The 12,548-nt window shown below is 41.8% G+C and overlaps 1 protein-coding gene across 1 annotated transcript in view; it reads left to right on the top strand.

Annotated features, from left to right (window-relative positions):
- The window catches only part of GADL1 (glutamate decarboxylase like 1), a 235,213-nt gene that overhangs the window by 34,405 nt on the left and 188,260 nt on the right, over positions 1-12,548 (top strand). Inside the window, exons 2-3 of the mRNA XM_075827176.1 lie at positions 3,198-3,370; positions 6,468-6,594. Coding sequence (XP_075683291.1) covers positions 3,198-3,370; positions 6,468-6,594 — 300 coding nt within the window. The remainder of the gene's footprint in view (positions 1-3,197; positions 3,371-6,467; positions 6,595-12,548) is intronic.

Here is a 12,548-nt window from a genome sequence, read left to right on the forward strand (position 1 = left end):
AGCCGAGCACCTACTCCAGCCTGCACCGACACCCGTACAGGACTTAGACTATGCTGCCATGAAAAGGCGGCGGCCTAGCCTAAGGACCCTTAGTGACCGCCGTGGTCACTTCTAAAGATGCTTGGTATGGGGAAAGGCGATGCAGTCAACAAAACTGAACTACAATAAAGCACTACAACGTAGAAAATGCTTTGCCTTCCACTACACTTGTTTAATGTACGGTTAGAAGTAGAAGGTCCAAATGAAATGAGGATTTAAGGGTCAATGCACTGATATTTAGATACAACAAAGCAGAACTGTAAGGACGGGGATTAGTGCTGTTTTAAAAAAAAATATTTTTTACAGCCATCTAGTGTAAATAGTTTTATTATTATTACGATTTTATTTTAGCCCCTTCAGTTTCAAAATCAATTTGAATTTCCAGCCTAATGTCGCATTACTAGCGACTAATACAGAATGCCAATCAAGTTCACACGAACAATCCATACACCGTCTCCATGTTTATGGTGTACAAATTTCACTGCCTATGTGAAGGATGGGGAGGCACGTCATTTACGTGCGTGTACTGAAATTACATATTGGCAGGCGTCAAGAGGCACAGTGGATGCGTCCTGTGGAGGGAGGGGGTGATGGATAGAGGGGTGGGGAGCCTGCTCATGAAGCTGGTGGTGGATGCAGGAGCAGGGAGTGGAGGAGCTGAGGAGACAGTGGCAAGACTGGGGCACAGTGGCAGCAGACTGAGAAGGAAAGGGGTAGGTGGAGTGATGGAGCTGGCTAAATTTACCATTGTTTAGGCAATCCAGCAGTGGACTAGGAGCATGCCTCGCAGGACCTGGTGGCCCTGGAAGGATTAGCTGCACTGTAATATTATAGACTGCTAAGCAGTAAAATTGGGAAGCTACTTGGCAGGGGAAGATGATGATTAGAGGAACTTAAATGCCCGCTCACGATGGAGCCGCAATATATGCTGGGCTATGAGGGCAAGCACTTACAGTACAACAGATACTGGCATGTGTCATGTAATTGCAGTCCTGTCCCTCAAGCGTTACTTTTTAGAAAGAAGTGAGAAATGCTGCGGTGATACACCGATGACAGAAAAAATACAAAAAAGTGACTAAGAAATATATCTAATGCTATAAAATACTTTATTACTCATATTTTCTAAGTTAAGCATTCTTACATAGGTACAGTATAACGGTCTTAAATATTAGCATTAATATTGTTGTTATTATTACCCATCTCTTTTAAATATTCAGTGTGTAAAATCCATTCTTAAATCCCATAAACTTGTTTGTTTTCCTCTTGAAATGCTCTCATGAGTTGTACCCCCCCCCCCCCCCTTGCATGATCTTCTTAGATAGTGCCCTATCCGGTAATGCTGTTACAAAGAATTAAACGTCTGAACTCACCTTGTTGCTGCTAATCCTAAATCCCTGGTTTAGTCTATTTCTTTTTGATAATGTATCAGTGTTTCTAATCCTACATTACGTAATTGGAGTTCCAGAGTATGACTGCACTCTCCACTATCCATTATTCACTGCACAATTTAACACTACTTCTCAGGTTGTTAAATATGAAATAAATGAAACTGCTCTTGACACAACGTCTTAAGATTCACTGGGGCTTCACACTATAATTCAAACAGATCTTCCTGTCTAAGATACAAACAAAATCACTGGTGATGACGGGGTTAATGATGTGTGATATGAGCAACCTGAGAGGCATCGTCGCTTTACAGCTTCGCTGCGCTGACACATGTTTACACACGGTGAAGATTGAAATTACATTAATTTTCGCCTTTCAGACAGTCATCATATTAAAAAGGTGAAGTGACCCTCATTATCTTGTCATATAGAAGACCTGTTAGTAAAAAACTGCTATTCCTTCTATCGGATAGTTGGTGTTTAACACAATCTTTACCTTGGGATGTTTAGCACCCCAACTTAGCCAGGTATTACGATTTAGAAATAATGAACGTGAATGCAGGAGATACAAGTGAGGGGCTATTTTGAGTGTTTCTTTAAATCGTGCAATAATAGTAGTTTATATGAAGCCTTCCTCCACATGTTTATAATTCTAAGGTAATTCGAAGATTTGGGAAGACCATTTGTATGTCACCAGGAAAAATTCTAATTGGTCCCTAAATTATTTAGCCCTCCCACACCGCAAATGAGCTGTTATAATATTTATTTCATGGATGTTGAGTGAAAATCCAAAAATTCAGCACTGGTCAAAATATTGTACAGTATGTAACGAAGTGACTATGTTATACCAGTGTAATTTGTTAAATTATTATTTCAACTTTATCATAATAGCATGTTGTGTGCCTGTACATAAACCCCATGTCCATGAAGCCTCAAAGGATAACTAAACTTTCAGAAAACTTCTTACATGTCATAGTGACATGTCAGAAGTTTTGATCGGTGGGGGTACGAGCACTGAGACCCCCCCCCAAACGCTAAAATGAAACAGCAGAAGAGCTCAGGTGAGCGCTGAGCCGCTTGGTTTCTGATCGGCTTTTCTCGGAAAGCCGAGTAGTTGGTATACGAACTCAAAAGAGAGTCTATTGGCCCGTACACCAACTGCATGACTTTCCGAGAAAAGCCGATCAAAAACTAAGCGGCTCAACGCTCACCCAAGCGCTTCTGCCGCTTCGTTTTAGCGATCGGTGGGGGTCTCAGTGAATGGACCCCCACCAATCAAAACTTCTGACTTGTCACTATGACATGTCAGAAATTTTCTGAAAGTTTAGTAGCCCTTTAAACATTTGCCTTGGGTGCATTGTGCGCAATTTGGCCTCTTAATAATTTCACACAGCATTCACATTGCAAATCTCTTTCCTACTTCATTCCACTTTAAAGTACTTGACATTTACAATATATGGGTCAATATAGCAAAGTACTGTAAAAACTTACCAAATTCACTGACTATGAAGTGTAGAAATGTTATGATAACTACTCTCATGATGTTGTGAATGCTTATGATCACTCCTTTTGGCTTGCATTGATTTCCAATGATTAAGACTGTTAATTTCGATTGAACCAGTATGCATTAGGCAAGGTAGTGCCTCTACTGAGTAATAAAAAGCATAATAATGCTATTACCCTGCAGAAGATATTTTACTTTATTTCATTAGCATTGTATACAATTCCCTGGAAGAATCTTATTTCTAATAGAGAATATTTTGTTTTTTTCAGCTGATTCTAGCAAACTGGAGACACCAGGGATAAAGAAGAATGCGGTACTCGTGGAAGGTGTCGTACTCAATGGACCAATAATTGACAGTGGTTCTGGAGAAAAATTTGTGGAAGAGGTTTTTAGGATATTGATGAATGAAGTTGTATATAAGGCAACTGATGTCACTGAAAAGGTAAAATTATGATTTCTACCAACTGTGTATGTAGTATTGGGAGTCATGTCTACTTGTAAAAAATATATAAAATGTACCGAAAGGATAAAAATGGGCTGAATTGTTATATCCAAAATACAATAATTGAAAAGGATATTCCCATAATAAGAAGCGATGACATATTGCTAGGACCAGTTGGAGTCTGACCTCTAGGACCCTTGCCGATCACCTGACTGAATGGGCAGAAGCCACTTGGGATTTTTTTCTGCAGTGACGCTCCTAGCCACCCGATATGCATGGATTCACAACACAGTTCCATTAATTTGAATGGTGCTGGGTTGCAGTTCGTTGCACAGGAGGTGGATGATAGCGCTCATGTGTAGGGAAAAGCAGTGAGAGAATTGCCTAGTTGGGACAGTATTGCCACATTAAAATATATTTACACATCAGCATATATACAGGGATAGTTAAAGAGGTCTTGTTACCTCTTCTGACATGTCTATTTTAATAAATAATTGTATTTCCCCATGATGAAATTATTCTGAGCATCTTTTTTCAGAACACTATGTTGTACTGTTCCTCTGTTATTACTCCTAGAAATTTATTAATTAATTAACAACTGGGTGTTACCAGTTGGGGGGTGTCCCTACACAGACTGAGAATGTCCAATCAGTGCAAGGAAGTGAGACTGTGCCAGCACACACCCCTTAGATGAGGGAAATGGTAATACTATGGACAATTTAATCATACATTGCTAGGAGGAATAACTGAGTAATGGAACAACACAAAGGTCTAAGAAAATATTTCATGGAGTATACAAGTATTTACTAAAATAGACTTGTTAGGAGAGGTGAAAAACCCTCTTTAAAAACAATCATTCAAATGTCGAATTTAAACAGCCAGTGTGGGTTTTCCGAAACGTCATTCTTACAGACTTCTATGTGATGAAGTGGAGTGACAAACCTTATGGGATCCAGAAAGACCTTGGGTTATTGTAATGCCACATGATGTTTGCATATTGTATTTGTAGTGTGAATGTGAGATTACTCCTAAGATAATTGAATATTTTAGTTTTTTGATATATGGCATAAAATTAACTTTTTTGGTTGTTGACCCAGGGTCACATTCCAAAACTTTTATTGAATGGCTGATACATGTAGAAAGAATATTGTAACTCTTATTAACGAGAACCTTTAACCTGCCCATACATGTTCAGCATGTAATAGGCAGGCCTGCACAAACCCTGGGGCACTGTCCAATCAGCTATGGACAGTGTCACAGCAAGAGCTAGAGAGAGGAGAGCGTGTGTGCACGCGCACGTGCAGCTCGGAGCTTTCACTCTTCAGTTCTCGGTTGTCGAGGACGACAAGACTGTGATCTCTCGCGAGCGCGCACAGCTCCGATGCTGCTGCCGAAGATACTCCCGCTACCATCAAACAGTTCCATGGCAGCAGCGGAGTTGATGGAACAGTGTCACGGCGATGTTACATGCCCCCTTGCCAATTACACGCCCCATTGACAGTTCAGGGGGTTATTTAAATATTGGGTGCCAAATATAACGGCACCGATATCTAAATAACGGAGAAAGATAAGAAAAACATTTATAGTGAGACAGGGTTTGTACAGCCCTGCCCATTACATGCTGCATTCAGCTGCACATGTATGGGCAGGTGAAAGGTTCTCTTGAAAGAGATATTTGTAGGATACTACTGTTCTGTATATGATCCATTCAAGGACAACTCACAACCTTCAGTACATGACGATTATCTTAAAAACAAGGTATATCTCACAGCAAGTAGTCTCGCAGCCACTCACATAATTGTGATACAGCTGGCTTTTTACAACCCCTTTAAAATAAATCGGTAATTAATTCTAACAATACTTCATTTACACCTACTAAGTGGACTCAAAAACCAAATTTTTGCAGTTTATAGTTAACAATCTAGTTCAATCATCATCAATTACATTCCATTCGCACATAGTGATTTTCTTGCTATGCTCTTTGGCTTGCTCCAGGCAAGCTTTTACAGTTTACTAGCTTGCTTAATGGTTTTGTGTAAAACAGCAGAAGGATGGATAACTTGCATATTTTTGCCACTCTGTGTGCTAAATGAGCCATATTAAATGTTTAAAAAATCCATGATAAAGGAGAAAATTTTATCTAATTTGGCACAAGCTACCAAGGAGCAAGAAAAATATTGTTCCAATGAGTCTTTCATTATGGAGCACCTCTTGTATTCCTAATGGTGTGCACGACTATATTTGTATAGCAGATTCTGCTTTTATACTTTATTAATCAACAAATTAAATATCAGATTTTGGATCCTACACACTGCCCTGTAATATTATGTTTTGTCGCTCTGCCTTTAGGCTTGTTCATTGGTGTAAAATATGATACATATTATGTTAAATGGGTTTTCCAGCCACTAAAACTCGATGGCCTATCCACAGTACATTCTAGTTTAATTCTCCTTTCCTCTTCCCCTAGTATATACTGTATACAGTATCCTTTCCTGCAATGCAATCACTGTGCACATGTACTGCCTGCAGGTCGACTTCCCCATTGGGCCACATCTTATACCAGCTCAGTATCGTAATGCAAGCTGAGCCCAAAGATTTTTCTTTTAATCAATACAAATCAGCTGGTGTCGATAAGGAAGAAAAGCTTTAACTATAAGTGTATGTTCACACAGCCTATTTTGAGACGTTTTTCAGGTCCGTAAACGCCCCAAAAAATTGCTAAAAATATGGAGGCTAAACGCCTCCAAACATCTGCCCATTGATTTCAATGGGAAAAATGGCATTCCGGTGCCACGGGGCATTTTTTACGCGGCCGTTTTTAAAAACTGACGCGTAAAAAAACGCCTTGTAAAAAGAAGTGCATGTCACTTCTTGAGCCGTTTTTGGACCCGTTTTTCATTGACTCAATTAAAAAAACAGCTCCAAAACTGGCCGTAAAAAAACGCAGCAAAAAACGCAAGTTGCTTAAATAACGGCTGAAAATCAGAAGCTGTTTTCCCTTGAAAACAGCTCCGTATTTTCAGCCGTTTTTTGTTGACTGTTATCTATCTTAACATACATAATGTGATATTACAGCTCATCCTTATTACTGTTATAGGTATGTGAATGGAAAGATCCTGAACAACTTAAGAAAATTCTGGATGTAAATATACAAGACACTGGAGAACCTCATCAAAAACTAATACAACTTTGTCGGAATGCTATTAAGTACAGCGTGAAAACAAGTAAGAAATCAAATAGTCGATTGTGTTGACTGTTGGTTATTAGCAAAGGATGAACAAATATTCTATCCCATAATATGAATGGAATTGAAATTGAGTCAGTGGCGTAACTACCGCGGTAGCAGCTGTAGCGACTGCTACGGGGCCCGCGGCTTGAGGGGGCCCGTGTCGCCCGCCGGCACGGGGCCCCACCTTGGCCGGAGGCTCCGCTAGCAGCCGCTATGGTTGTTACGGGCGGTAGTTGTGCCACTGGCCTTGCCCCCGGACAGAGCTCCGTACCTCATATCACGTGATCATCATCACTTTACAGTGTATAGGAGCTCCGCCCCCTCACAGATCCCCGCTCCCTGATGTCACGTGAACATCGCCTTCACACACCGCAGGAGCCCCGCTCCCTCACAGACATCCGACCCTCATGTCATGAGCTCCTCCTTATGATACAGTGGTTACGTGATTTTGATATCACAGGTCCTTCATCCACCAGGTCTCTCCACTGATAAACTCCGCCCCTCCTGTCCCGGTCACATGCTGAAAACGTCTTCACAGGTCCTTTAGGTATCTCCCCGCTCTGCCATTAAACAAAAGACATGTATCCCCTATCCACAGGATAGGGGATACATGTGTGATCGCTGGCAGTGATAGGGAGAACGGGGTACCGAAAGTCCCCTGAAGTTCTCCATCACATTCTGTGTCGGCAGCTCTGTAGAAATGAATGGAGCGCCGGTCGCGCTTATGCGCATGCGTGACCAGCGCTCCTTTCATTTTTATTGAGCTGCGCAGACGCCGGAAGTCAGAGGTTAGTCATGGAGAACTTCAGGGGACTTTCAGTCCCCCGTTCTCCCTATCAGTGCCAGCGATCACACATGTATCCCCTGTCCTGTGGATAGGGAATACATGTCTTTTGTAAGACACATTGTAGGTCTGATTTTTTTTGGGGGGGGGGGGTGGCTGCGTGGCGTTACCTACAGGGGGACTGCATAGCGTTACCTACAGGGGGGCTGTATGGTGTTACCTACAGGGGGGCTGTATGGCGTTACCTACAGGGGGGCTGTATAGTGTTACCTACACGGGGGGCTGTATAGCGTTACCTATAGCCCCCTCTGTAGATAACGCCATACAGCCCCCCTGTAGGTAACGCTATACAGCCCCCTGTAGGTAACGCCATACAGCCCCCCTGTAGGTAACGCCATACAGCCCCCCTGTAGGTAACGCTATACAGCCCCCCCTGTAGGTAACGCTATACAGCCCCCCCTGTAGGTAACGCTATACAGCCCCCCCTGTAGATATCTACAAAGGGGGCTGTATGGCATTATCTACAGGAGGGGCTGAATGGCGTTATCTACAGGGGGGCTGTATGGCGCTATCTACAGAGGGGACTGTAAGGCGTTACCTACAGGGGGGGCTGTATGGCGTTGCCTACAGGGGGGGCTGTATGGCGTTACCTACAGGGGGGCTGTATAGCGTTATCTACAGGGGGGACTGTATGTCGTTATCTACAGAGGGGGCTGTATGTCGTTATCTACAGAGGGGGTTGTATGGCGCTATCTACAGAGGGGGCTGTATGGCGCTATCTACAGAGGGGGCTGTATGTCGTTATCTACAGAGGGGGCTGTATGTCGTTATCTACAGAGGGGGCTGTATGTCGTTATCTACAGAGGGGGCTGTATGGCGCTATCTACAGAGGGGGCTGTATGGCGCTATCTACAGAGTGGGCTGTATGGCGCTATCTACAGAGGGGGCTGTATGGCGTTATCTACAGGGGGGCTGTAAAAAAGGCACTATCTACAAGGGGGGGTTGTGTGACACCCAAGGGAGGGGGGGCCCCAGTCAAAAGTTTGCTATGGGGCCCAGTCTTTCCTAGTTCCGCCCCTGAATTGAGTCATTATATATGGGTCTTTAACTTCTTGTATATATCTTAGTCTTATGAAAAGTCAATGGGAGTCTCATAGGAATTCATAGAGAGTGACTTCTGGGCCACACAACAGACACTGTAGGATTCGGACAGTGACAATGCGGGTCAAGTGACATAACGGCAGCCTGGAATGGAGGAGATAGTTAGGCAATAAAGCGCTCGGCAAGAGGTTTTCCTGCCCTACCTTTTACTGGGTGTACTTTCTATACAGGGCAAAAGATAAAACATTTTACAAGCGGGTTCCTTTAACATGAAATATATGAACTTGTTACATTGATATATAATAATAAATGGCTACATTGCTGCTGATATTTATTTGTATTTCCCTTCTACCATGTTAGCTCCTTTTTTTCTTCTACCCTCTTCTTCCTGTAATTTATACTTTAATGTACTGATTGATAACGATTCGTACATGTATGTCATTGTGTTGCGTACCCCATAATATTATCCAGCGGGCTCCTATAATACCAACCACAGTTCCTTTCTGAATTTCTGCCGCAGTGCTATCATGATATCAGGGCTAGTTTTAGATGGTGCCAAACTGGATAATTGCCCAGGGCACCTGTTTCCTTAAGGACTGGACCTCCAATAGCATCAAGAAGGTGGAGCAGAAAAACATTGTGCTCCAAGGTTAGTTCCATAGTCTGCAGATCACTCAGCGGGTACCCAACAATAGAGAGAACTGTGCAGTTGTTAAATCACACCTGCACCATCCTCTGTCTCCAGCTCTGCAATGATATATATGGCCACAATATATAGATATTATAGGGCTATGTTCACACAGGGTGCATACACTGCGTAAAAGCACACAGCATATCTGCCCTGGGCGCAAGACAAAACTCCTGCCTGAAAAACGCAAATTGTAGTGCAGTTTTTCATCTGGAATGTCCGCTGTGGGACACTGCACATGAAAAGAAAAATTTTATACCTATGTAGTCATGGCTATGCCTCCCTCTGGCGTTCTGCAGGCCATCCTCCAGAGATTATGTTTTATCCCATGGACCGCTGCAGCCTGAGATTTGCTGCAGCAGTCACATGGGATTAAATGTCATCCCAAGAGGCCGGCCTGGATGAAGAAGCACAGAGTTCTGGGTAATTATAAGATTTTCTGAGTTGCGATTTTTGCAGCTTTTCCGCCACAAAAATTGCAACATCTGCTATTTGTTGGGGATATTAACTGCCCATTGAATTCAATGGGAAAACCAGTGACAAAAAATCAGCGATTACGCACATACAATTGACATGCTGCGTATTAAAATAATGCACCGCAGGTCAATTTCTGAGCGTTTTTTCCGCTCATCGTGTACGCAGCGTGTGGATGAGATTTGCTGATACTGTATTATGCCGCAGATTTTCCGCATATATTATTTAGGCATTTGGAATTCTATGGCAATATTATGTCGTACCGTACAGTATATGCTGCTTTTTTTCCCTATAAAACAGGCTCTGCGTGATATGACACTAGATACAGTTTCCCCATAATATAAGGCATGATGCCTCCATTATTCAAACCACAACTTCCTTCTTATACCATCCACATGACGCCCTCATAATATCGGTATCAATGCCCAAATAACATCAGCTTCACTGCCCCGTAATATTATGTCACATTTCAGCAAGTGGCCTGATGGCGCATACACAATTCCCTTGTACTGATCTATGACAACAGAAAATAGCAGAGCAAGAAGAATGTTTGTATTTTAGGAGAGGTTTTTATGGCTAGATTCACACCATGTTTTTACATCTTGTTGAAAAGTACTTTTTTTTTGCAAATATTTTAAAACAGAATGCGACAGGACACAAAAATGATGCAGGTTTCTTTTTCTGTCCTATTTTTTTGTACGATAGAAGTCAATGGCAAAGGAATGCAACAGGATAGGCATCCTGTTACATCCTATTTTAAAGGTACCGTAATCGAGAAAAAAAACCACTGCCTTTCAACATTGTGCAAAAACAGGGTCTTAGTTAATGTTTATGTTGGCAATTTGGTGCTGGCTTGTTAGCTGAAGTCTAATTCAGGCTCCAGTTAACACATATTAGTGGCAACTGGCGCCGAGATCCCTTGACGTTTGGCCTGTCTATCAAATATGCTGTGGAAGACATATAAATGTATTTCAAGATTGACCTTAGAAGGGTATAGCAATATGCTGGTTGGTGAGTTGGACTTGTCAGTAATGATTGTGATCTATGCATATACCAAATAGACAAAACTAGGCATTTGCCAGGGGTGCTGCTCATTAGCATGGCTTTTGGCGATAAAGAGTTAGCAGTCGTATTCAGTCCTGGTGCCTGAGGGGGCCCAAACGCCCCTCTGCCACACAAGAAGACAACAGTATTATAAATGGCACATAATAGATGGTGAGCTCTATTACATTTTTTGGATTGGGGTCCCAGAAGTTTTAGGTTATGCCTCTTGCACTGTAGATCGCAGGGTGAGAGAAAGTAAAGGGTTTTGCTTCGTGTTTAAAATTGCTGTTATGTGTGTAACCTTAGTTGTGGTACATGAGTTCCCATGTCTGACATGGAAAACGGTCATATAAATCTGTGTTGAAATAGAAATATTTAAGGGTAATTACGTCCCTTACTAGCACTAGGGCAGTTGCAGCCGGGTTTGTTCTCTGACCTTATAAAGGTACAGTCTCATATAGCAACAACCGCGTGCGCCCAAAACCGACTCACTTGCAGTGGCCATTGGTCACACGATTTTGCAAAGTATTACCGACAAAATCGTGCTGCCATTTGCCATCACATGTGGGCGTGGTTATGGCCGCAGGCGGTTGACATTATGTGGGTCTGTACCCTAAAAGACGGAGCAGTAGAAACTCTAGTGTTTTATAGTAAACCCTACATAGAATTGTGAGAGCTGGGATCTTAACTCGCTGTTATACTGTTGAGTGGCAACAAGCTGACGTTTATGAAATCTGTTACAAAATGTTTTATTTTTTTCATTAATTTTTTCGCTGCTTAAAATCAACGCCTTTTCATTTTTCTATTTGTCCTTCACAATGCTTCACACTGGGCTGCACAGAGCTTATTTATTTTATTTACCGTTTCCGATTTTGAGCTGTCTTTTTCTGCTTCATCTGCCTCAATAACCCCTTATATGTCATCTAACTATTTTGAAAGGAGGACTATTAGGTAGCTGTGGTAAGCACTTTAATAGTGCACTATACAATGTATTGCACACAGTTCCTATAGCTGTAAATACAATTATTAAAGATGAATGGTGAACCCATGTCACTAAAACATATTTATGCATTTAAACGTCATGCTGCTAGAAGCTCATTACATACATACAGTACATGCATTTCTCACTGGGTATTAATACTATAGAAGTATAGTCTATTTGCACAAAACTTTCACTGCTGTTTCCTTTATAAAATTTTTATCTTTTACTGAATTCAAACTCCCACAGGTATAAAAACATGTGAGAGAAAGCACTGCTCATCATGAGACAATAAGCTATTACTTTCCTTCTGGCATGTCATTCTGGACTCACAGTTATTGTTATTACTGTATCATGTATTTAGACATTTTCAACATCAAAGCTCGAAATATGAAAGTGTAACAAGTATTAAGCGCAAAAGCTTTTTTTTTTTTTTTTTTTTTTTATATTTAGAGAGGCTCTGTCCCCAAATTATAACTGCCCTATTTAAGGAATATTTACAGAAATCAAAAGCTCTTTCAATCAAAAAAAACTTAACAGGCCAAGTTACATGTTAGCATAGGACCCCTTCTTTGATATCACCTTCACAATTCTTGCATCCATTGAATTTGTGAGTATTTGGACAGTTTCTGCTTGAATATCTTTGCAGGATGTCAGAATAGCCTCCCAGAGCTTCTGTTTTGATGTGAACTGCCTCCCACCCTCATAGATATTTTGCTTGAGGATGCTCCAAAGGTTCTCAATAGGGTTGAGGTCAGGGGAACATGGGGGCCACACCATGAGTTTCTCTCCTTTTATGCCCATAGCAGCCAATGACACAGAGGTATTCTTTGCAGCATGAGATGGTGCATTGTCATGCATGAAGATAATTTTGCTACG

The sequence above is a fragment of the Rhinoderma darwinii genome, chromosome 5 (genome assembly GCF_050947455.1).
Source record: "Rhinoderma darwinii isolate aRhiDar2 chromosome 5, aRhiDar2.hap1, whole genome shotgun sequence".
Classification (NCBI taxonomy): Eukaryota; Metazoa; Chordata; class Amphibia; order Anura; family Rhinodermatidae; genus Rhinoderma; species Rhinoderma darwinii.